The sequence below is a fragment of the Arvicanthis niloticus genome, chromosome 22, assembly GCF_011762505.2.
Source record: "Arvicanthis niloticus isolate mArvNil1 chromosome 22, mArvNil1.pat.X, whole genome shotgun sequence".
Classification (NCBI taxonomy): domain Eukaryota; kingdom Metazoa; phylum Chordata; class Mammalia; order Rodentia; family Muridae; genus Arvicanthis; species Arvicanthis niloticus.
Window position 1 is genome coordinate 33,280,429 of NC_133429.1, and position 26,220 is coordinate 33,306,648.

Sequence of the window (26,220 nt, forward strand, 5' to 3'; positions counted from 1 at the left end):
TGGGACTAGAAAAAAAATCATCCTGAGTTAACCCAGATGCAGAGAGAGAAATGTGGTATGTGTTGCTTTTATGTGGATGCTATCTATTAAGCAATGGAAGCAAGCTGCAATCCACAAAACCACAGAAGCTAGTTACAGAGTAAGGGACTAAGGGGAGACACAGCCTCCTAGGAAGCAGAATAGTTATGGATGCATTGGGGCTGGGTGGAGACTAGAACAAGAGGATCAAGTGGAGGAGAGAAGGAAGGAGTGAGATGGGAGGAGGGGACGCAGGGATAGATGGCTAAAATGAAGGGCTATTTGAGGGGTAGTATGGGAACTTAATTCAGTAGAAGCTTCTTAAAATATATTCATTTAAGTAGGCTATATAAATGAAATTGCCAAATAATTGGGGAGGAAAAAGCCCCAGTTGAACATCTCTAGTCATCAAATAAAGTTTCTGCTGCTGGGATTGGGTTGCATCTAATTGGGCTGTTGGCCAAAGAGGGTCCCGTGAGAATCCCCAAACAACCCACACTGTTGCCAAGACTATAGGTTGCATCCGAAAACTGATGGTTAAGAAACATTGGTCATGATAACACCTACCCAACTCAACGAACATGGAGAAGTTGAGCTGCTGTCTACATAGAACCTTTCTCTCTATGTTCTAGTAGCTTTGGTATAGGAAAGTACTCTGCATGTTACCAAAGGAGAAACACAAACACCAACCCAGCCACAACCCTATTGATCTACAATGATGTCCTGCCTGCAGGATATGCTATTACAATGGTGGCACAAAGTCTGTTGGGAGTAACTTAACCAACCAATATCTGATTTGACTTAAGACCCATTTCATGAGATGGAACTCATACCCAACACTACTTGGGAGACAAAGATCCTGAGACTAGATAGCTCAGGGACCTAGAGTAAAATCAAATACCACTGATGTTCTAAAAGAGCAGCAACAACACATGGCAATGGAATGACTCCTAGTGGCACTCTGCTATACCGACAGACCAGTGTCTTGTTCTGCTACCATCAGAGAAGCTTCCTCCTGCAGTGGATGGGAACAGATATGGAGAACCACAGCCAGACAATATGCAGAGAGCAAGTGACCACAGAACCCTTAAACCTAAATAGGTGTGAAACCCCTCCCCTCGGAAGAGGAGAGAGGAAGAGTGTAGGAGCCAGAGGGGATGGAGGACACCATGAAAACAGTGTCAAACCAACATGGTTGATTCAAGTATGAACTCACAGAGAATGAGGCAGTACACAAGGGGCTTACCCAGGTCTGGACCAGATACAGAGACTGAGGCAGTACACACTGGGCTTACCCAGGTCTGGACCAGATACAGAGACTAAGGCAGTACACACTGGGCTTACCCAGGTCTGGACCAGATACAGAGGCAGTACACACTGGGCTTACCCAGGTCTGGACCAGATGTGGTCTTAGAGCTGAGAGAGGTGGACACATGCCTTCAGAACCACAGAAGCAATCTCCGATAACCACTTGAAATTGTAAATTTAGTTTCCTCCAAGAAGTCCACTGGGGAAACAAACCTCTCTTAAGGGTTGGCTGCATGCCCAGTAATAGATGGCCAACAGAACTGAGCTCAAACAGCATCCTGGGAAGTTCTTTGTCTCATAATGTTGTGTTTGGGTTCTCCCCCCCCCCCCATTTTACCTTATTTTAAATTTTTAAAAATTTATTTGCATATATTTTTTCTGCTGCTTTTTACCCTGTAGGTCCTTTGTGTATATATTATGGCTTCCAGTTTAGTGTCTTTTTGAAGTTCCTGACTGTGTGAACGAGTGGGTCTTTTTCTCGTGCCTTCTCTTGGGCTCCTTTCCTTCTGTTTGTTTTGTCTAATTCCAATGTGTTTGTTTTTATTTTATCTTCTTATGTTTTATTATTATCCCTTAGAAACAAACCTGTTTGTTTTCTAACGAGACACAGAGCGTGAATGGATCTGGATGGAGGTGGGTGAGGAGCTGGGATGGGTAGAGGGAGGGGAGACCAGAATCAGGATATATTATTTGAGAAGAGAATCTATTTTCAATGAAAGGAAAACATAAACAAACCAACCCACAAAATATCAGAGAGAGAGAGAGAGAGAGAGAGAGAGAGAGAGAGAGAGAGAGAGAGAGAGAAGAAAGAAAGAAATGTCTAGGCCATATATATCTAGGCTCGACCAGGATTTTCAAATAGCAGTTAATGGAGGTGCGGATGGGGTTCTGTAGTGAGCGGTTTGGTTATGTTATGTGGATCTGTTTTCGCTTTGATCCCAGGTCTGGGATAAGAGGCCGCGTCACTGCAGTTGGGATAAGAGGCTGCCTCACTGCGGTTGGCTGACAACAGAAAACCTGGAGGCAGATATCACGGTCTCCGAAACAAGCTCAGAGAGTGTGAAAAATGGCGACTGAAGGCTGCGCCGCACGCCGTACAGCCACTGCAGAGGCAAGGCGGAGGGCAGAATCAATCGGATAAATATGAAGAAATGACGGCAGCTGAAAACTGTACCTAGAGAAATCGAGCTCAAGAGTCGGACGTTGGACAGTCTGAGCTGCGAATGTCAAGTTGTGAAACATCAACAGAGAACGCAGCTGGGCGGTTAGAAATGCAGCCACACAGAAGCCACAGGCAGGAAGTGAACGACCTGAAAAACAAGTCAGAAAATCTCAAAGTGGAATTAGATGGGCTTAGTGAAGCAGAAGCTAGATCACCGGGAGGAACTTCTCTTGAATCGGAAGAACTCCAGCTGATGTCCGAGCATCCTGTGTTCAAGAGCGCGTCTTCGGAGATGCTGGCTCTTCAGACTGAGCTAACTGCAGTGGAAGGAGTGAACGAGCTGCAGAACAAGCAAGAGCAACTAGAATGTTTCAGTAGTTCCCTACTGCACCAGGCAGACCAGTTTAGAGATGCAAAAGGATCGAGAGAAGGAAGCGGTATCTTGTTATAATTCCCTGGAGAAAGTTTAAATAGAAAGAATCTTCCGGGGTAGTTGGGTCATGAACTTCAGCAGACCTTGGATCCCAGAGGCAAACTCTGTGTGTGTGTGTGTGGGGGGGGGGGGGGGGGGGCGTGTCGGAGGGTGTCAGTGGGATGCCAGCTCAGCTTAATGAAAGTCAAGTATTAAGTCACCCAAGAAGCAAAATGCATTCACTTCACCAGAGAACAGATGAACAACAGGAAGTAACAAATCTCCACATTGCTGAGGATGAATCTGAGCAGCGGGAACGGTTGTCTGCCATGTTGGAACAGAAGAATGATGAAAATAAAACACCTTTTAGGTGGAATTAGTTACCTGGAGAAATTTAAGAACTTACATGAAAGTATAGAATCTAAGCCTTCCACACCAGGCAACCCTTATACCCCAGAAGACAGCACCTATAATGTAGACACGCTTCAACTAAAGCTCGATAAACGAAACAAAGAAAATGAAGACACAGGTGAACTGTCCACACAGAGACTGAAGACATTATTTGAGGCAGCTGTGTCCACACAGACTGAAGACTTTGAGAGGCAGCGGGCCCTGGGTATTGAGCCGCAACTGTTTGCAAAATGAAAGACACCTGCAGCTTTCAGAAAGTGAAACTGTGAAACTGAGAGCTAATAATTCAGAGCTGAAGTAGGAACCCAAAGAGATCATTGAATAACTGTACTCAAAAGAGGTGGGGGGGGGGTGCTGCTCTTGAATGTAACCACCCCAGAAGAAATAGCTGCTAACATTTGCAGTTTCTAGTAGAAGTTTCTAGACCCCCCCCCCCCCCCAACACACACACTTCAGAGAGAGGAGAAGGAATCCTATCTTGTAGAACAAAGTCATTTGGTGGCCTTAAGAGCTTGTGATAAAGTTGAAGAGCCTGGGAAGAGATCCACCTCGTTTACTAAGATAATACAAGGCTCTGGAGAAGCCTTCATAGACGTCTTACAAAGATTGGTTTCAGCTGTAAACAAACGGAATCAGACCCTGATGTCAGGTGTTGATAGAGACCTTGGCGTTTGAGAAAGAGAGAGAGAGAGAGAGAGAGAGAGAGAGAGAGAGAGAGAGAGAGAGAGAGACAGGCAACTGATACTGGCTCTCATGAGCATCATGCCAATATCATAGGACAATCGATGAGCTAGCGGTCTCTGATATCAAAACGCCTGGTGCTTTAATCTCTGTGAATTCAATCATTTGCAAAGGAATTATAAGGCTAAAAGTCCCAGAGTTTCAAAATGTCAGGTGCATTAATTCTGAGGGTGTCTCAGAGTTTTACAGCTGTGAAGAGACATGATGACCAAGGCAACTCTTATAAAGAAAAACATTTAATTGGGGCTGGCTTACAGTTTCAGAGGTGCAGTCCATTATCATCATGGCAGGAACATGGCAGCCTGCAAGCAGACACGGTGCTGGAGGAGCTGAGAGTTCTAATCTTGATTTAAAGGCTGCCAGGAAGAGGGTCCCTACACTGGGTAGAGCTTGAGAAGTAGCAGCCCACAAAACCCACCCCGACAGTGGCACACTTCCAGACAAGGCCACACCTCCTAACAGTGTCATAACCTGTGGACCAAACATTCAAATACATGAGTTCATTGAGGCAAAATCTATTCAAACCATCATATTCCACTCGTTGGCCCCCACAGGCTTGTAGCCATAACATAATGCAAAATGCATTTAGTCCAACTTCACAAGTCTCCATAGTCTATCACTGTCTCAACAATGCCGAAAAGCCCAAAGTTCAAAGTCTCTTCTGAGATTCATGCAATCTCTCAACTGTAAATCCCTTTAAAATAAAAAAAAAAAAAATAGATGATACACTTCCAATATCACAGGATATACATTATCATTCCAAAATGTCATAGTGTGGAAATAATGGATCGAAGCAAGACCAAAAACCAGCTGGGCAAACTTCAAACTCTGCATTTCCATGTCCGATGTCCAGCTCCTTTCAGCTTTGTTGACTGCAACACAATCTTTGTCTTGGGCTGGTTCCGCTCCCTGTCAGTAGCTTTCCTCAGCAGGTATTCGTGGCTTTGGCATCTTGGTGCTAAGCATGTTGGATATTGTTTAATTTTCCCCAGGAAATGATTAAAATGTCAAGTTCCGTGTTAAACAGTACATCTCTTTTTGCCCGTTTTAAAGAAGAGATTAAAGAAACAACCTCAGAAAACAAATGTAGGGGTCTGGGAAGATGGCTCGGTGATTAAGAGCACTAGTTGCTCTGTCAGGGGACCTAGGTTTGGTTCTCAGCACCCACATGGTGTCTCACAACCATCTTTATCTACAGTTCCAGGGGATCTGATGCTCTCTTCTGACCCCCCTGGGCATCAGGCATGCACATGGTATACACTCGCACACACATTCCCACAGAAAATACTCATATGTAGAAATCAATCTAAAACTGTTTTTAATAAAAACAAATGTAAAATACTAAGCGCTGTTGCATGGTTAGACTGTTATTTTTTTTAAACTAAGATTTATCTTTACTTCTGTGGATGTACCACATGGCATGAAGCTTCAGCTTCTCTCCAGGACTCCTTCAAACCTAGGGCTGTCCCTGTAACTAAGGCTTCACCTCCACCCATGGCCTTTCTTAGCCTCTCACAGTGTCAGCCCTTGGATGCTCTCCATGACCCCTTCAGTGCTGCAACTGACATGCTGACGAAGCCAGTATCAACTAGGAGACACACTGTCAAACTCAGCGGTCAGCTTGAGCTGCATCTGTGGTCCCCTGTGGAACATAGTTTCTGGGTGCTGATCCTGAAGGAAATACTTTCCTGAAGATTTCACTTGAATGATACTGGCTGAAGGGACTCTAGCCACTTCATGGATCTAGCAGGCCTGGCCTTCTTCCCAATTCCCTCTGCCTTGCTAAAATCGGTTAGATTGCATTCCTAAAGCTAGCCCCCAAGGTCTATTCCCTTATTTGGTCACTTTCTCCTCCTGAGGCTGACTACCAAGCTTCAGCTACCAGAGTATTTAAGTTCAGCAATCAAAAGCCCCTGTTGGATCACCTAATTAACATGCCCAATCAAAATTAAACATCTCATCATAACATGGGGTTTCCCCCTTTATCTTTATGACCTGCCATTTGCTTATGGGCCTTCCCTCCATCCAGAAGCAGTCCTTTGTCTCACTCTGAGACAAATACGTCTTCCCCCTCTCTCTTTGAACTCCCCCCCCTCCTTTGTTCCCTTCTCCTTCTCCCTCTTCCCCTATGTCTTGTCTTTGTCCCTTATCCCTGCCCTCTGTCCCTCTGGGACAAATCAATCTCCTTTGTGCTGAGAACATGGTCGTGGGTATCCCGAGCTGACTCCGAGATGCCCTATGTTAGTCACAGATGATTTTATTTTTCAGCCTCAGTTAATGCCACAGCATCAGTTATCATGGTCTAGGTTTTATGTCCACAGATTCCTAATTCAAAATATGACAGGAGCTGAGTGGTGGTGGCATGCACCTTTAATCGAAATTTTGGGAGGCAGAGGCAGAAGGATCTCTGAGTTGGAGGCCAATCTGGTCTACAGGTTGAGTTTACACAGAAACCCTGTCTCAAAAAACAAACAAAAAACCCAAACAACAACCTCCCCCAAACCAACAACAACAAAAAGCAGAACAAAAAACAACAACAAAAAACAACCAAGCACCACCAACAACAAAAGAACAACAAAACCACCACACAAACCAAAAAACACGGAATGGCCCTGCTAGTTGCTTCTGGAACTTTACAAGCCAGACCTCCTTTGCGCTGTGCCTCTCTCAACATGTTTACCTTCTAGGCTCCCACAACAGTTTAAGCTCTGAGTCCTCACCAATGATTTTAGCCCAAAGTTCCAAAATTCCTTATACAATCTTCCTAAAAGCAACATAGTCAGGTTAATTACAGCAATACTTCACGTTCCTGGTACCAATTTCTGTTCTAATTTGCTCTCTGTTGCTGTGATAAAACTCTGACCAAACCAAACCAAACCAAACCAAACCAAAAAAAGCCAACTTGGGGGTTGAAAAAATTCATTTGGCTTACTGCTCACAGTCCATCATTAAGGGAATCCAGGGCAGAAAGTCAAAGCAGGAACTGACGCAGAGCCCATGGAAGAATGCTGCATACTAGCTTCCTTTCAGACTCACATTCAGCTACTTTCTTACACAACCCAGGACCATCTGAATAGGTATAGCACCTCCCATAGTGGACTGGGCCCTCCTATGTCAATCAGCAATCTAGAAAATGCCCCATAGTTTATTGGCCAAGTTGATGGAAGCAATTCCTTAATTGAGACTCTCTTTTCCCAGGCATGTCTAGATTTGTGTTAAGCTGGCAAAAATTGTGATACTGTAGACAGGGGCTGGATTTGAATTTTCAATCCTCCCGCCTCAGCCTTCTGAGTCGCTACGATTACAAGGCTGTGCCCCATTTGGTTATGGACTGATATTTATTCTAGTCAGCTGCGATGTCAGAACCATTAATTATTCATGACAAATATTAGCATTGAGATATAGAAGTGTTTGAAACAGGTACTTAATTTGTTTTCTAACAGCCTCTTGACTTTCACTTACTTGCATCCAATTTTAAAAAGATTTTATTTTCACTTATGTGTTTGTGAGTACAGGTACCCATGGAGTCCAGACGTGGGTATCGGATCTCCTGGAGTTGCAGGCAGTTGTGAGCCATCTAGTATGGGTGCTGAGAACAGGATTCTGGTTCTCTGGATGAGCAGTATGCTCTTAACCATGAATTCACATCTCTAGCCTTAAACATTTAAAAAAGTCCCACATTTATTTGTCTGTGTATGTACACATCTGTGTATGTGTGCATGTGTGTGTGTTGGTGTAAGACAACTTATGGGAGTTTACTCTTCCCTTGTAGGTCCCAGTGTTTAAACTCAGGTTTTTAGCCTAGTCACACTGTGTGACTAAACTCTTGGGAGCCTCCTAGTCCACCTCCAAACCTTTTTTTTTTTTTTTTTTTTTTTTTTTTTTTTTTTTTAAAGTGAAGCTGAAAAGCTACAACTAGTCTGTCAGGAATCTGTATAATCCTTAGTATACTGATGGCTTGTTTCTCATGGGAGCATAATTTACTGGGGGAAGAAAAGCTACCTACCACTCCTTAGTGAGTTTGTAATTCAAAGCCTAACTCTTATCAGAACTGGCAATGCAGTGTAATTTATCTAGATACATATCTAATTAGCTACGTCTCTAAGGTGGGCCTCCTTATTGCTCATACCCTGTTTTCCACTGCATAAATGGCCAGATTTTCAAAGGCCAATTGAAGAAATCGGGGCTGAGGCAGAAGAGAATTATGCAAAGCAATTTGCCTCCTTTGTTGCAATCTGCGGTTTCAATTCTCAGGGTAAAAGAAAAGGAAACAGCCAAGAAGGTATAGTTTTCTTGTTATCTAATATTCTAGGAACATTGTTTAAATAAACAATTGTTTAAATTGTGATTGCAGGTCACAGTAAGAAATACAATTTAAATAACAACAGGGGACACATTTTAACCTTGATTATTTTTAAATGCAGGGTCTCTTTAGGAGTCTATGTAGTCCTGGAACTTGCTATGTGGAAAGAACAGTCTGGCCTTGAACTCTCCAGAGATGGGCTACTAGGGCCAGCTAGTCACAAAGTAACTTCTTAAAAAGATTTATTTTATGTGTATGGGTATTTTGCTTGCATGTACATGCCCTGTGCCTAATGTGGTCAGAAGAGGTGGGATTTCCTGGAACCACCAGCCTCCACGTGGGTGCTGGGAAGAGAAACCAGGATCTTCAAGAACAACAAGTACTTGTATCTGCTGAGCTCATCTCTCCAGTCTCCCACAGACTAGGTTTTGCTTGGTTTAGATATTATGCATTTTAAAAAATTTTATTTATTTATTTATTCTTTTTTTTGATGTTATGCATTCTTATCTTTTAGATCATAGTCCATTAAAACCTAATTCATTAAAAAAAAATGAAACTGGCTTTTGTTAGTCTGAAAAAAAAATTGCTTCAGATAAGTGACAAGTTTCAATCTTCCGATAAACTGGAAGGTTACCATCATCACATAACAATAAGTTTCCTGCCTTACACAGTCTCAGATACTCAGAAGTAGAGAGCCAGGCAGCTCTCTGTGAGTTCAAGGCCAGCATGGTCTACAGAACGAGTTCCAGGACATCTAGGATTCCACAGAGAAACCCTGTCTCTTTGAACAACCAAAACCGGAAACAATCAAGCAAGAAAACCAAACAAACCAAGAAAACAATAAACTTCCCTTATGTTTATGTGAAATACAAATATAATTTCTTAGGTTTCTTAACAGAAGAACATGGCAGAATCTTTCCCTCATTGGAAGTCCTTCATGAAAAAATCTAATTGTTTTTCAAGTGTTAACATGTCTGCTTCAAGATGTGCCTTAAAGATCAGTGGCCTGGCATAATTTAACTGGGCAGTAAGTTGCTTTTTCTTTGGGCAACATAATGGCCACGTCTGCAATTTCTCAAGAGCTGGTATGAAATACATCAGTAACAGGCAGAATCTTTTGGTCTATTTAAGTATCTATCCAATCTGAATGTCATGATTTCCTGTCAAGAAATGTAATGGAAATTGTGTAAAGTTAAAAAAAAAAATCTTGGTTCTGGAGTATGATAAGCGAATAAGGCATTGAATTTTTTATCACAGAAAACGGCCTTGTTAGAGGCAGCTCAGTCCTCTTTCTGTACTGTTAAGTAGTTTTTCTCTTCTTCTGTATTGTAACTGGCTTTCTTCCAGTGATAAATTCTTCCCTCTCAACAGGATGGGGAGGGGTTTCTGGGGTCATGGATAAAAAAAGCCAAGAGTTGAGGTACAAAAAAAAAAAAAAAAAAAAAAAAAATAAAAAAAAAAAAATAAAAAAAAAACAAAAATTAAGAGATAAATTAGGCTGTATTTTCCAATTGAGAGGTACTGTCAAACTGCCACATTGTCACCACCCTCACTGTAAAACTTAATGACTGTAAAAGCTGGCACAGAGACTTTTGAACATGACTAGGGACAAAAAAAAAAAAAAAAAAAAAAAGCCTGCTAGGCTATTTTCATCCCAGCGTGACTGAAGTCTACATTTCAAACCTCCTGTGAGGCCAACAGCAAATGAGACACCACAGTGAACGTGCCATTGGAAATAGGTAGCAGTTTCTGATGGCTTCTCAAGCCGGAATTTCTACCTGCAGCCTCCTCTAGGCCGGTTGGGCTGGAAATGGCCCGGGCCGGAGGTCGGGAGGAGGTGATGGAGGCCTCGGGACCTTCCACAAGGTCTCACCTCAGGGGACCTGCCGGAAGCCCGCTCTCCACCTCAGGGCTTCCTGAGCGGGGGGGAAAACCTCGAGGACGCGGAGGCGAGGTGACAGCTCGCCACCATAACGGGAGCAGCCAGCACTTGCCTCCGCCGGGCGCCCGCCAGTCCGACAGAAGCTAACGGGGCCCGCCTCCTTGCGGCGTCACGTGACGGGAAGAGGGCGTGGCCCGGGCCCTGGGCTGGGGGCGGGGCTGCGAGAGGGGCGGGCATTGGGATGTGAAGGCTCGTGGCGGCTCCCGGCGCCCAGAAAGGCGGCGTCAGGGTGGATGACAGCATTCGGCTGCGACGCGCTCCCAGCTGGGCGGCGGTGGTAGCGGCAGCAGCAGTGGCAGCGGCAGCCGGGACAGCAGCGGCGTTCGACTCGGCCGCCGCCGAGAGCGGTAGCGGTAGAGAAGGAAGGGGTTCCGCCCTGGCCGGCGGGCGGAGGGGGCCCGGAGTTCGCTCGCCGCTCTGGGCCGAGTCCCCGCCGCGGCTTGACTGTGCCCTGGGTCGGGGCTGGCTCGCACTTACCGCCGGCGACCACGACCGAGAGAAGTTGGGGGGTCCCAGCGGACACTAGGGCCCCGGACTCCGGCGTCACTGTGATCCCGCGGAAGCCTGCTCCCTGCGGGCCGCCTCCTCTGGGGCTCCGCATCGGTGAGTAGTGGCTCTCAGTCCGGCGTTGGGGGGCAGCGGAGTGGTGCCTTTGGGGTGACTGTAGTCCCTTAGTCCCACGTTCCGAGCCGGGCTGTGGGCACTCCTGGGTACCACGCGCCGCGAGTTCCTCTCCTGCCTCTCCTTTGTCCCTTTAGAGAGGGAGATTGGCAGGGCTGGCGGGGGTGGCGTGTTTTTTGGGGCCCGCGGTAGGTGCGTCTGCAGCGGTACAAAGCCCAGCGGGGACCTGGGATGGGGGCGGCGGGGGGGAAGGCGGCTCGGCGTTCCGTGTCCCGAGTGTCTGCCCCTCCCGAAGTTTGACAGGGCAACGCCGGGGCTCGCCGGAAGCCCCCGCGCAGGGGGTGAAGACCTGGCGCTTTTGTCGCTCCGGGCGGTTTTAAGGCAAGGCTTGGGGTTTTCCTTTGACACCCCCTGAAGTGGTTGTGCCGCTCGCAGGCAGACCGCACCCGCCTTTGCAGGGACTGTCGCGGTGTTCCTTAAACCTCAGCTCCGTTGGCCTTCTGGTCACCCTGGAGAAAAGGCGGTGTCTTCGTTGCACTTTTACGTTTTTGTTTGCTGCTACGCTGTGGAGAGTGTAATCGGGTTCCAGGGAGTTTCATATGGAGCATGCTTTTGCTTCATTGAGCAACCCACTCAAGACCGGCTGATGCGAAGCAACAGTAGATGCAGATTTTCCATTCACTAAAAGTCACTTAACACTTATTTGTGAGCGACATCTGCGTCGTGAAACATAACCTAATTTCATTTTAACTAAATGCCGTCTGAAATAAGAAGTATCTTGGGTTCCTCTCTAAACAGATGGGAAAACTTATCTGATGATAGCTTGTCTGCTTTCAATAACTTAATGACGTTTTGGTCTTTTTACTGCTGAAAGACTTAAGTTACAGTAGTATTAGAATACCTTTGGTAGCAGGGTTTTCTTAAAAGTAATTTCACTGTAAACAACCTCATATTAGTGCAGCCCCAAATTAGTGCAGTAAAAGATCTTTCAAGACAACCATTTTTTGCCTCTTGAAGGATTCCAGAGAACAACTGAGGTATAGGTAAATTGCTTGTTATGCTTTCTCTTCCCTTGGGGTTTCATTTAAATTTGATCATGCGGAGAGACTGGGATCAGACTGTATGCTTGCTAGAACCTGTTTTGCAGTGAGATTATTAAAATGCTAGTTTTATAAAAACAGGTTGGAGAAGGAAGGAAAAGGCCTTGCAATTTAAAATGCACTTTTATTAAAAGTCCAACTAATTTCTAACGTGTTACTCTTTCTTTTGGTAGCAAGAATGACTGCAGTGTGCTTGTTCAAAGTGTTAGCAAAGGAAATAGATGAAATTTAAGACCTTCCTAAAGCTCTTTAATTATGGAGATTAAGTTGTTACGGTCAAATTCCATGTGAACAGTTTGAGTCTCAGTGATCAACAGAGGTGCCTAGAAATGCTTGTTTAATTAAAACTAGACATGGTTTGCTTCTTGCATTGACTTGTGATCATTACTGAATGTCTGATCTGTTCAAATGGTCTTTGCATTTAGAATTGTATTTTTTATTTGCTTGCTTTTGTTTTCTGAGGTAGGGTTTTGCTGTTGCCTAGCTAGCCATGGTATTCATTATGTAGCTAAGGCTGGCCTTGGAACTTGGCAAAATCCTCCTGCCTCAGCCTCCTGACTGCCACATGTATTCTACTGTGCCTGGCTTTTGTTACATTTTTGGAGCTGGGAAATGTTTCTTAACACATTCATAGGATTTAGATATTTGGTAAAAATGGTTTTTACTTCTGAACTCATTTTTTAATTGAGAGTTAAAAATACACTTTTGAGATACCTATGCAATCCTTTGAAGTGATGTTTTCTTTCAGCTTAACAATGATCTTTTATAGAATGTGCCGTTACACAAAGATCTTTGTTTTCAAAGGACAAATTGCAAGATTTTAGCTAAACATTGAGTGGTCTTAGTCTGCTTCAACCTGGTTTGGGTAATTACGATAGATAACTTAGACAAAGAATTGATATTTAGATGTTTTGTAATATTATTCTTGAAAACTTTATCCTTACAGCAATACTTGAAGTGTCATGTTTTGATATTCTTGTATCCAAAGTTGTAAACATGAATAACAATAATCTTGGCTTGCCAGACAGTTAAAAAACAATAACAATAATCTTGGGATGCCCTGCAATCAAAAGTATAAGATAAGATCGTACCTTATTCTTAAAATATCTGTAAATGAGATTAAGTACAGCCTAGAGCTTCTGAGATGTTGGGTGTGGTGTTTGCTGGTGATCCTGCTTTTGGGATATAGAGGAAGGAGGGTTACCTTGAATTTACAGCTTGCCTGGAGGTCCTGTCTCAGAAAAACAAAACAAAACAAAACAAAACAAAACAAAACAGCTAACCAAACAAAACCCCCACAAACCTGGGAGAACCATTGAATGTAGGTGGTTGAGCTCTAGGAGATAGTGAAAAGTACTTAATTGCAGCACTGTGGTTGAAGTAGGAGATAGTGAGAAGTACTTAGTTGCATCGTGAAGTAGGTAGTGCCACTCAAAAGTCGATACAAGTAGTGAGATGATAAAGGGAAGAAGCTGTTTAATATGGAAACCTCCTTGGCGAAGGGGAATTTATGGTAGGCTTTGGTAGAGGCCGTGTATTTGAAGGTAATCTAGTGTATTCAGAGCGCGTGTAAGACAGAATGATCCAAAATTGGACCTGGTGATACAGGCCTGTAACCCAGCTATTTGGGAGTCTGAGACAAGGGGATCACATGGTCAAAGCCTACTTGATCTGTAGAGTGACTTCAAGATCAGCCTGAACTTGCTGACAGGATGGCTTTGCCAGCCTCATGACCTGGCATTTTGAGTTTGATCCCTAGTGGGAGGAGACTACCAGTTCCTTTAAATTGTCCTCTGATCACACTACACAGCCTCTGTGACCCATCCCCTATAAATTAATGAATAAATGCAAAACAAGAGAGAGCAGCTTGAGCAATTTAGAGTAGAGAGAACTTCGTGGTGGCAGCTTAAAGTCTTTAGTCCCACCTAGCACTTAGAATCAGTGGTAGGTGAGTCTCTGAGTTCAAGGCAAAAACAAAAAGAAAAGAAAAAAGAAGTTAAAAATCTGTTGGGAATGGATGTAGTTTAACAAAACAAAACAGTTAAGTTTCAGTCAAACAAACTTTAAACAATGTTACAATTAGCATAATTGTTTTTATCTTCTGTTACATTAGGAAGAACTTTCCTTCTCCCATCCCAGTGCTTACCTCCTCCAAGGTATAAAAAGTCTGTATTGTTTAAAAAAAAAAAAAATTGAAAATACAGTCAGGCTCGGTGGCACATGCTTTTAATCCCAGCACTTGGGAGGCAGAGGCAAGCCTCAGTGCAAGGCCAGCCTCATCTACAGAGTTCTTGGACAGCCAGGCTACACAGAGAAACTCTGTCTTGAAAAACCAAACAAAACAAAAAGTGAAAATACAGAGTACTTCAGTTTTTAGGAATGGCAATATTACACTTACAGAGGGAGGCTTGAGTATATCTTAAACAAGTAATAGGTTCAGCGAGTTACTGGCCTTGGCTTTCTTATTTGTAGAGTGGTTTGGAGAATGCAATTACATGTGTTTTCATCTGCCTACCTCAATATTTAGCATGTGGAGAGATTCCAACTATGATAAAATTGTGTGAAATGTTTTCTTTGCATCTAGATCTTTAAATACTGTTTTGGTTCAGGTATCATTAATTTGAACTTAGGGCCTTGCATGTACTAGGTAAGTGAACTATTAGTGGACTACCTAGCATATTTACTTTCTTTACCTAGTTGAGCCATGGTAATATCCTTTTAGATTCATAGTTTATGCCTTTTCTGTCTGTGTCTATCTCCTCTTAAATTCTCCATGTAGTCAGATTTGACACTGGATTCCTGATTCTCCAGTGTGGTCTTGTTATTACAGGAATGCCCATTCATGTGTCACAGGTAGTTTTTCTTTGTGTAAAACTTTGTGTTTTTTATAGGAGTGAATCTTAATTGTATTTCTGACCCTTGTCCCAGATCACAAGGAAGGCGGATTTCTCAGAATCGTGAAGCCCCAATACCTATTTGTTCTTTATGAGTCTCAAAGCTTCATTATCAAGATCCATGCAGCACTCTGATGCATATGAAGTGTTTGAGATAGACGTTGACTTTTGAAACGATACAAAGACTACTTACCACAAATCTTCTATTTTAATCAAGAGTGGTAGAGAATCTGACTCTTTAGCCTTTTCTTTCTTGTAAAATTAAAAAAAAAAATGTTTAATTAAGTGTATATAAGTGTCCGTGTGTAGGTTCATGCACATGAGTGCAGGTGCCCATGGAGACCAGAAGAGGGCATCCGTGCCCTTGATCTGGAAGGCTGGGGTCAGTCACCTCATAAGCGTGTTGTGAACCAAACTTGGGTCCCGAAAGAGCAGCAAGTACTATAACTGCTGAGCCATTCCTCCAGCCCCTAGAATTTATTTAAAAAAAAAAAATCTTTATCATCATACTTTTCTGTCCATTATGTATGAAACAGACAAAAAAAAAAGTCAAGGAGTTTTCAAATTACTTTAACGTTCTCTATTTGTAGAGATCTGGATGAGTGTAAACCATGAAGATGTTTACTTTCTGTTTTATTCTAGAATTAAGTAGTTTTGGAGCTGACCAATAGGTGTCTCCAACATTTCTGCGTGTGCTTGTGTGTACAGGTGTATTTGTATGTAATTGTGCATACATGGCAGTGTCGTGCTTGCTGAGTAGGCTAGACGGGCTAGCTGGCCAGTGAGCCTCAGGTATGATCCTAATCTCCTTTCCCAGCCCTGGGACTGGAAATGTAGGCCTCTGTCCTGCTTTTTACACACGGCCAAGAGATTGACCTTCCGTGCCAAAGCTTGCACATGAGCAGTAGCTTAGCAGATTTCATTGTTTCTTGCAAAGAATCCAAGGCCTTTCTAAGTCACAGAATCTCTAGTGGGAGTGCTGCCCCTCTGGGAGAGAGGACTGATGTCAGCAGTTTTTGGAGCAGGAATGATGAGGTGGGAAGCTGGTGGGAAGCTGGTGACCAGAGGGCGTGGGTCCATTGTTCAGGTGAGAACTGGGGACTGGAAGAAACCAGGTGTGCTAAGTGTCTTGGGGGCTACTCTACTATTGATGATGAACAGTTCAGAAGCTAAGAAAAACAACACTGCATTGTAGGGTGGCTTGTGTAATAGTGCTATGTGGATACAAATATTGGCAGTAATGGATTCTCTTGTCACCATCATTTTAGACATGTAAAGAAACAGAATGGCATTGGCTTGGTGCCAGACTGAGAGTCCAGAACTTCTTATTGTCTCTGGCTGACCAGGATTGGCCACAGGGGAAGAAAATGCATATGTAGGCTGAATTGACAGGTTGAAAGGAAAAGTGTGTAGAGGCCAGGCATAGAACCCTGTGGGTTTCTCAGTTTTTACTTAGTAGAAAGAGATGTAGGAATTTGTTACTAGAAACTGAAATAAACAGAAAATAGCATTAAGGCTGCTGTTTGGAAGGGTGAGACCACACTGGAGAGGGCTAGGAAGGGCAGGTGCAGTTCACTGCTTACCACAGTCGGCTTCCTCCCCGTCAGCAGGTGGGTGTGTTGGATGTGCTGGACTGTCACTGCTGGATTGCAATGACAGAGAAGTGGGTGCTCTTTCTTTACCATTTCTTCCAGTTGGAGCGTCAAGTCTGAAGGCTGAAGGTCTTACGGGGTAGTAGACATGGGTTCAGAGGATCTAGAGTCCCTAAGGTAGGGTAGGCTGGTCAGGAGATAGCTAAGCTTGCCAGGTCCTGCTGCTTAGGCAGCTAGTTCCTGCTCCTGCAAGCGTGAGGCCCGGAGGTAGGTTACAGGTGACTCCTGGGCTCACTGCTCAGCTGTCCTCACCTAAGCAGGAAGCCCCAGGGCTCAGATACACTGTCTCAGAAAAGCTAGGTGACCGTGGATAAGGAATAACACTCAAGGTTATTCTCTGGCCTCCACACAAGAGTATATCCCTGGGCGCTTGCACACACACTTGTACTTGCACATCCACCTATAACTCGGCACCCCACCCCCACATCACATTAACACACACCTGCTCTCTAAGTAAACAGACAGGTTCCAGATGGAAGAAAGGTGTGCACTAAACGGGAACACGCCACAATGGACTGTAATTTTGTCTGAAGCTACTGAAAATTTGGGGTTAAGCAGCTAATGGTGTCACAGCTGTAAGCCATTCAGTAGATGAAGTGTTTGAGATCCTAAGAATAGCTATAAGAATGGTAGCTGAGATGGGTGGTGCTGAGATGCTGCTGATACATCATACAGAGCATATGTCATGAACTCTGTGAGGGCCAGTGGCAAACCTGAGATGCCTGTGAGGATGCAGAGGATAGTCCTTGAGTCTGTATTTAGATGGGCTGATGGTATCCATGCCCATGAAAGTTTTGTCTTGTCTGTAGACATTACCATAAGAACTAGGAAGAGAGAAAAACTAAAACTAGAAGAGTTCTCTTAAAACAGAATTTCCCAACTTGGCACACAGTATTTCAGCTGGGTAATGTTTTGGTTATGAGTTCTTGTGTGTTAGAGAAAGGATTACCCCATCCTGGTACCCACTAGATTCCAGGAATACTTCTCGTAATTGTAACAGCTAGAAAATGTTTCAAGACATTGCTAAATGTCCCCTGGGGTAGTAGAGACACTACCTTAAAGACAGAGTGAACCTGTAGGAAAGACATTTTAAGCTACAGAGAATCACTATCATTAGTTTAAGAGCTTTTCCTTCTGTTAGGGAATAGATGGGGGTTCATGGGAGGTTGTTTATGTATGTGGAGTAAAGGAAATCTGTATTGTTTTTGTAAAGATCATAGTTTCTGTTGTATTTTTATTATATTTTTCCTTTTGAGACAAGATGTTGTTGAGCTGTGGCTGGCCTGGAGCTCACTGTATAGTCTTGGCAGGCCCTGAACTTCATGTGATCCTTTGTTTATGTACCACCATGTCTAACTTCTGTTGACTCTTGGCCCAGTCTTAGTTCTGTCGGTTTCACATTTAAAATCTTCCAAACAGCAAGAAAGCTACCAGTTAGCTGAGCCCAAATGAAGACATTCTTGAAATTTTTCATTTTTTCCTTTATTTCTCCTCCTAATTATGGGAACGTTGTATTTCCTATATAGACACACTTTCCGCTGTGAGACCCCACCTCTGCATACGGCCTCAGGTTCTTTACAAATGGTGAAAGCAAGTCATGTTGATACTGTGACTATGTAAATATTATTCAAGTCTGGGTCAGGTAGTATGCATACGTTATGATTCCTTTTCTGTAGATTTTATTATGTAGCTCCTGAGTTATTAAAAAATAACAATTGATAATACCAAGGTTCTGACTATTGAATTTTTAGAAGTTTGAGTAGGACTTTCTGTTTCTCTTATTTTTCCTTGTCCCCCACTTCTAACAGTGTGTGTGTGTGTGTGTGTGTGTGTGTATATATATATATATATATATATATATATATATATATATTCTAGTCTTCCCTCCACTGCCTCCTCACTTCCATCCTTACCTATTCTACTGTGCTTTCAATCTGAGTCGTCAGCCTGTAGGTTAGACAGTTTGCCTTTTAGGTCTCTTCCTATAACTTTCTTCTGTTACACTGTTTTGTTTGCTTGTTTTCAGACAGGGTCTCACACCGTAGCCCAGGCTTAGCCCAGCGAACCCCAAATTTACAGTAGTCCTTCTGCCCCCAGGCACTTCAGTGCTAGGAATGAGCCAGCATGTCTAACCCTCATTTTAAAACTCTTTAATTGGATAACATAACCTCCTTTTGCCCCTATAGGCTTGTGAAAGTATACATTCTCAGGTGTGTGTGTTCGTGTCTAGAGCATACATGTTAGGAGTCCTGATCTATTGCTCTTCAACTCACGCCCTTGAGACGGGGTCTCACTGGACTTGGATCTTGCTGTTTCTCATGTTAGACTGGCTAGCTAGCACTCCAGTGATCTTCCTGTGTCAGTCTTCCTGTTTTAGGGCCCTTCACCCCTTGGGATTACTGGCCACACCATCTGGCCTTTTAGGGTGCTGGGGATCCAAATTTAGGTTCTTATGCTTGCTCAGCATGTGTTCTTTCCTGTTGAGCCACGTCCTCTGCTCACTTTTGTTCTTTCTGAGACAGGGAATCATGTAGCCCACACATTCCTTGAATTCACTTTACAGTTGAGGGTGACTGTTATCTTTTGTAAGAATATAATGTTAGAATCTAGCTGCAGTTCTGTTCATGGGCACAATCACAGCCTTTCCCCTTCCACAGATAGCAACAGGCACCCTATTGAGACATTGTCTGTGAGGCTCTAGCTAACAGACTCCCAGGTGCCAAGATCTTTTACCTGGGGAAATGAGTTTACATCAAAGGGTGGTTGTTTTGGTGGTGACACATTCTATATGCAACTCTCTTCCCTGCCTCTTGCCTGGGAATCAGCTTGGCTATAGATTTGTGTTTTCAAACCACTGCATCCTCAAAGAGGAGCAATATTATACACAGTTGCCACTACAGTCGGAATTACAGGCATTTGCCAACTTTCTGAAATGCCTGTCTACTGCGTCTTAGGTGATATTCTGTCTTCATTTCCCTGCTTGCTTGTAGGGTTTTCTTAGAATAATTCCGCTTGTCTTATTTTTACTTTCCTACTTGTGATTCTTACTCTGTCTTTAGACATTTAGAGGCCCCCTTTTGCCTCCATTCCTAGCACCCCCCCCCCCCCAAGTTAATCAACAAATTTTGTTTTCTACTTAGGTTGTGCTAGCATCCCCAACTATCCCCCTTGGTCAGTTTTTGTTTTTGTAACATGCTTAGTTTTTGTCATGCTTAGTTTTCCATTAGATGTGTGGTGATTGTTGGTTGACCCAGAGTTTGCCAGCGCTGGGCATCCTCCCCCTTCCCCTGTGTTAGGTTTTCCTTTGAGCAGGAGTTGTGGATGATGGAGCTTTGGAGATCAGAGCAGTAGACTCTGTCCTTTAACTGGCTTAGTTTTAGGTTAGGTGGAAGGTAACTAGCTACTGGGGCTGTGGGCCTTTTAAACGACAGTTTTACTTGGCATCAGCATCCCTGCCTAACTTTCACTTTCTCTTTGGAGGAAGAATACCAGAATTAAAGAAAACAAACAAACAAACAAAAAAAACAAACAAAAACAAAACAGCAGCAACAACAAAAAACAAAAAAACTTGGGCTAAGGGGTTTATTGGTTCCAAAGTACATGTGAAGTCTGGGTTTAATCCCCAGGACCACCAAAACCAAATAGACTTGTCATTTCTGAGGAAAAACTGCTTTAAACCTACAGATTTAAGCGTGGTTGCTTGCTTGATTTATTCATTATGTGAAATAGTAAGGTATTACTTATTGGTTATTTTGTAAAATGTTGTAACTCACCAGAGTAGTTGTTTCAAACTTTTCAACTGAAATTAATCATTTTGTTATTTTTAATTAGATGTAGAAGATACATCCTTGCCAAAATATTCACAAAGGCAGATGAAATGGTCCAGTGAATAAAAGAGTCCACTGTGTAAATCTGACCGCTTGGATTTGATCCCTAGGACACAAGGGTGGAGAGAAATAAATGACTTCTGAAAGTTGTCCTCTGACAAATACCTTGCGCCCTGACCCCCAAGTCACACATAAAATAATAATACAATGGGAAAAAAAGTTATTAAAATTTTTCTAACCTTAAGATTGGTCACAATTTCGTTTAGGAATAGACTTTCAGTATAAGTCATCTCCATCGTTGCTTATTTTTGGTAGCTGTTCTTAATTTGAACAGTAAAAGTGTTTTTTTCAGAGGCCTTTTTTGAGTCGGTATATGGAAGTGTAATTATGTATCTTGTTTACTTACATTATAAATTAAAAATAATGAGTACTTTGGTTGTAGTAATTTATACCTAGAACTAAAACCAAGGAACATCAAGGCCAGAGTTAGGTAGGTATTCAACTACACACTTTTCTTTTATGGCCAGGTTAAAAGGCCATTCTAAATCTTCATTAAATCTGAAGGAATTCTTTTTTGGAAATAGAATGTCAGTGATAAAATTATATAAGATTTTTGAAATAAGATTAGATCTTGCATTTTAAGCTTTGATTATTAATAGTTTTTCAGCTTAAGTATGGATTTGAGTTTGTACTTGTGAGAAACTGGGTAGCTCATTAAGTTTATTATAACTGTATGCCATACTTAATGAATGAGAAGCACATTTATCTTCTAGTTAAAGTTAAAACAAGGTTAATAGTTAATTAGAAAAAAATTCAAGGAGACATAATAAATATATAGAATCCAGTGGATTTTAACTATAATTTAAAACATATATCATTTAAAACGTTTAAACATTTAATATATAGAACTAAATTGTTAGTCCGAGTTTCTAGCAACAGAGCACAGTCCTTAAGGCAGACTGGGGTTGCTCTGAGAGCTCTGTGGTAAGCCCAAGGCTCCTAGGTGTTTCAGATACACTGGGCAATAGTGCATTTGAACAGACCCATGAGGAAAGGAAGAATCCTGTCAGAAGTGTATTATCTTTGTAGGTAGACGTGACCTTGACTTAGTTACTCTAGGTCTTAGTAAGAAAGCATACTGGGAATAGGTGGCTTTTAGGACTTTTTTGAGGAAGATTTTTTTAGAGATTAGAATCCATATCAGGAAATGTGGTGTAGACAATGATCCTTATAAGAATTCTAGAGTAAATGACATCGCCAAAACAAATGGAATTCCTTCAGTTTTTATAAACTCCATGTTTATAAAAAACACTTGGTCGTGTACCTGCTAAAGGTCAAGTGAGGAGTTGAACCATGATCTATTTTGTTCTGGGGTCATGTTCTGTTTAGTTTGCCACACGGCTTTCCTGAGCCTTGTTGTTATATTAGACTGTCGAATTTTATTCTTAAACATTGTTCCATCTCTTGTAATAAGCTTGTTTTGTGTTTCAGCATGACACTTGGAAAAACTAGAAGTCATATATCAGACCTGTCTATGGCTTGCGCCCAAAGAACAAATATGACCAGCTTTTAAATAGATAAACCAGAACTTATATGTAGGAGGTGATCAGTGAGTCCAAAGTTATCTTGTATTTGCTTTAGTAATAACATTGTTCTAGGACCCTTGGTTCCCCTCCCCCAACATAGGGTCCTATTTAGTCCAGGCTGGCCTTGAACTTGCTAATAGCCAAGCCTGACCACTACCTTCCAAGGTACATATGCATACATATGTCACCGTGCCCAGACTTTCTTTCAATATTATTTTAGTGCCTTTGACCTCATTATTTTAACATATATTCTGTGCGGTAAATTAGATCTTTTGGGAATTAGTTTGATTTTTGGAAAAAAAAAAACCCCCCCCCCCCCCCCCAAAAAAAAACCAAACAAACAAAAAAAAAACCAACCTCATTCTGAACCAAACCACCATTACTTACGAAACAAAATGATAATTGTTGGTTTTTAGTTAAACATAAACAGTGACTAGAGGAAGAAAACATTCTCCTGTCACTTATTAGGTGATGAGAAAAGAGTAGTTTCAAACTCCCTTTTTGCACTGGCAGCTTGAATAGTCTCTAGAATTGAACAGTCTGCTGGGCATGGTGGTTCCTGCCTGTAATAGAGCATTCAGGGGTGGAGAGAGTCAATCAGGAGTCACTGAGGCCAGCCTGGTTACATAAAACCTGTCTCAGCAAACAAAACAAAATGTTAACTACTCTACATGGAGGTGACTTTGTGTTTTGTTTTGTCTTGTCTTGTGAGCAGGGTCCCATATACGCCTGGCTGGTCTCAGATTCGTTGTATAGCCTTGAACTCCTGGTTCTCATGTCCCCCGCTCCCAGGTGTTAAGAAGACCGGTTATAGGTCTGTGTTTTTATGTCTGGCTTGAGGTGACCTTTATATGGATATAAATTCTGCCATATTACTTAAAATTATAACTTGAGATTGCACTGTTAATTGTTTCCTGTTGAGATTGATGCTATGCTGACTTTGGAGAGCTAAGTTAGTGAATGAATGAATTCTTTCCATTTTAAATATTGTCAGATTTTGCAGAACAGTTTTCAGAAGTTTGCATAATTATTGGTTAAATATAACTAGTGTTACATAAGTTTTGATTGTCTGTGGCTCAGTATAAATCCAAGCAGCTACCCCATGTGAGTGCACTCTCTAATGCAGTCTTACATGGAAATGGAATTTTATCTTAGGAACAGTAGATAGAATGTAGGTTGTGGTTGCAGATGAGTTGGTAGAGTGCTTGCCTAGCATGCTGGAAGCCCTGTTCAGTCCTCAGCACTGCATAAACCAGGCCTGGGGCGCATGTGTGCCTGTGTAAGGAGGTATACGGAGGAAGATGAGAGGCTCCAAGTCATCTTTGGCAGGACAGCAGGTTGCAGGTTATCTTTAGCTGCCTCAGACCCTGTTTCAAAAGCTAACAAAACCCAGACAGCAACCCCCTTAGATTTATAGGTTACATTATCCCTGACTGCATGGCATTTGAATGTCAGTAGTGCACTAAGTTCAGGTAATCATTAAAAACAGACATGATTACAGAGGAGTCTGTGATGTCATTCTACCTTCGGAAGGTATCATTTTTCCCTTAAAACTTCCACATGGTTGAGTTTAATGATGTATCCTTATTTCTAAGGATTAAAAGATAATGAAAATGTCTATAGTACCTTTCTATTTTTGTTTTATATCTGTTTTATCAATTTATTTCTTACTTTTTGAGACAGGGATTTGTTTCTGTAAGTCAGAATGGCCAGGCACTCTTGTGGCACACTCTGGCACAGGCAAGCACTAAACTACTGCAGTTTTTTCTTGGCCTTTTGACTTTGTAATCTCTGTTGTGGAAATTCCTACTAGGAAGGAGTGTAGGATGCTATAAGGATTTGCTGACCCGAGGGATGAAGGGATCCAAAGAAGCTGACATGAACTGAAGAAAAAGCCCACGTATTTTTGGCAGGAACGTTTTCTTTGCTAGGAACTGAAAGAATTCACTGTACCTGGGGGATATGTGTGAAAAGAATGGGTATCAGAGAGATAATACTAGGGGAAAGGACTGGATCATCAAAGGCATGAGACCATTTAAGAATTTAATAAGAGTTTTGTTTGCCTTCTGACACCTAGCTCCTAGGCACCAAAGCAAGATAACATGTAGCCCAGTAGACTAGGCTGCTCACAGATTTTGCATGTGGTCAAGGACGACTTTGACTTTTTGAGGTAGAAGGGTGACAGGGTGTTACTATGTAGCCTTAGCTGGCCTAGAACTTGATATGTAGATCAGCTTGCGGAGGAAGCTGCCTCTGCCTCCAAAGTGCTGTGTTTAATGATGTGTACCTTATCCCTGGCTACATTGAACTCTTGCCTCTGACTTGTCTGATACTGCAGATGTGTATTGCCAAGCCCACCTTCAGAGTTGTGATTACTGTTTTAAAATTTCCTGGGTTCACAAGCCCATGTTTATGTTCTACCTGTGAACTGCCTTGGTGTGGAGCTGCTGTGTTGCTAGGGTACCCTTCATGGCCCTCCAGGCTGCTTAGACCCTTGACTGTTTGTGGATGAGCATCTGTTCAGGGACCAGCATATCCTGTAGCTTGCTGTGCCTGGAGGAACACTTGCATGCCCTCCACTTCATACTCTGGCGTGAACATCCAGAGATCAAGATACATGTGTGGAAGATGCTGGCACACTGATACTGGAGGTGTATGAGGAACAGTGCTGTAAGGAGGGGAAGCCTGCCCCCTGGTAATGAACAATCTGGATTGCTCCCTGTCTGCCCTGCATCCCTGCCACAAAAGTTGGTTACAGCTCATTGGTATAATTTGCCTGTTGGTGTCCTCCAAGCTGTGTAAGACCACACACACATTAAGCAGTATCTCCCTGTCAGTTGTGGGTGTGGCAGTTATGGGGCTTGGGGAGGGCAGCTCAAATAGGCCCTGGCTGTATCTGATTTCTTGGTCTTGTTTCTATAAGACTCTGTCCAGTGACTGACAGACCTTGGTCAGAAAGCACACCAGACCTTTTTTGGCCCAGTGTGCTACTGATTACACTTTTGCCATGTTTTGGCCATCCGTGATTGCAATAGGCTGCAGAGCAAGGCCGAGATGCTTGCTGCACATCTGGGAACAAGTTCATAGAGCTGTCAACAGGGATCATAGACAATGAACTGGACTGCCTCTGGACTTGTCAAGAGCAGACTGAAGCTGTCTAGATTATTCCTAGTCCAATGCTCAAAGCCTCTCATAACTCTAGGAGGTAGGGGCTCAGCCATACCAGCATTCCCATAAACATTACAACCATCCAACAATAGTCCTGGATAGGGTCCCTCTAGTGGCCACCAAATACAAGAGGGGTCACTGCTCCCTGCTCACTTCCTCTAGGAAGGATCTATACCACATTTGAAACCTGGATGGGGCTCATTTCTCTCAGAAGCCCTAAGAGATCCTGCCTATCCTGACAATGTTCACTGAGGCCCTGGTTAGCCACGTGGGAATCTTTATGGCCAATCAAATACTCTTCTACCCTCAACTAGTTAGCTTGGCTCTCCCATCTCTAGCCCAGGCTAGGTCAGATTGGTCAGATAAGTCAATTCTTCTGTTTGGAACACTCATCTTCTCAATAGCCAGAACATTCCAATGCCTTCCAGAGGTCCTTTCTAAGGTTACCAAATTTAGATCAGTATCCTCCAGGTCTCTTGACAGACATGCATGGGGAACCAGCATAGATGGTGAAAATGGTTCTGATTCATCTGAAAGATTTTAAACCTGGGTCCCAGAAGCTTAAAGTACTCTGTTCTGCCATAGGAACTGAGTATGGTTTCCAGCACCCAAGTCAGGCAGCTTATTATGGCCTGTAACTTCAATTCCAGAAGATCCAAAAACCCTTTTGGCCTTTGGGCACCTACACACAAACAATTAAAAATAAAAGTAAGTCTTTTAAAGAAAGATTTTGAATTCTTGCTGTAGGCCTTTTGCTGTATGGTTTTGTTTTTCTCTTCTTCCTCCTCCTCCTCCTCCTCCTCCTCTTCCTCCTCTTCCTCCTCCTCCTCCTCCTCCTCCTCCTCCTCCTCCTCCTCCTCCTCCTCCTCCTCCTCCTCCTCCTCCTCCTTCTCCTCCTACCTTGGACTCCATCGAGGCTGGCATCAAACTCACAGATCCCTCCTGCCTCTGTCTCCCAAGTGCTGGGATTAAAGATGTGTACCACCATGCCTGGCTTTGATGTATTTTTTAAAATTATTATTTATTTTACGTATATGAGTGCTCTGTTTGCATGCACACCTGCATGCCACACGAG

The 26,220-nt window shown here is 42.9% G+C and overlaps 2 protein-coding genes and 1 pseudogene across 5 annotated transcripts in view; 2 read left to right on the top strand and 1 right to left on the bottom strand.

The window, feature by feature from the left end:
• The first annotated feature begins 1,943 nt into the window (after positions 1-1,943).
• Positions 1,944-3,008, top strand: LOC143436499 (protein Spindly pseudogene; annotated as a pseudogene).
• Positions 3,009-3,848: 840 nt separating this feature from the next.
• LOC143436500 (uncharacterized) lies at positions 3,849-20,687 on the bottom strand. Its single transcript, XM_076920868.1, has 3 exons — positions 20,631-20,687; positions 10,229-10,819; positions 3,849-4,746 (listed from the first exon to the last, which is right to left on the bottom strand). Exons 1-2 carry the CDS (start codon positions 20,685-20,687, stop codon positions 10,262-10,264), a joined length of 615 nt encoding a protein of 204 aa, XP_076776983.1. The 3' UTR covers positions 3,849-4,746; positions 10,229-10,261.
• Positions 10,457-26,220, top strand: part of Osbpl8 (oxysterol binding protein like 8) — a 141,238-nt gene continuing 125,474 nt past the window's right edge. Inside the window, exon 1 of one of the 4 annotated variants that reach the window (XM_076920195.1) lies at positions 10,457-10,900. The gene's annotated coding sequence lies outside the window, so the exon portion shown is untranslated. The remainder of the gene's footprint in view (positions 10,901-26,220) is intronic. The other 3 variants (XM_076920199.1, XM_076920205.1, XM_076920196.1) reach the window with 3 other exon arrangements.

Bases quoted from the DNA above. Each gene is read 5' to 3' on its own strand.
- LOC143436500 (XM_076920868.1), bottom strand. From the start codon at position 20,687: ATGGAGATGACTTATACTGAAAGTCTATTCCTAAACGAAATTGTGACC. The intron at 10,820-20,630 runs GTTAGAAAAATT...CCGGGGCCCTAG, and splicing joins AAATTGTGACCAATCTTAAG to TGTCCGCTGGGACCCCCCAA.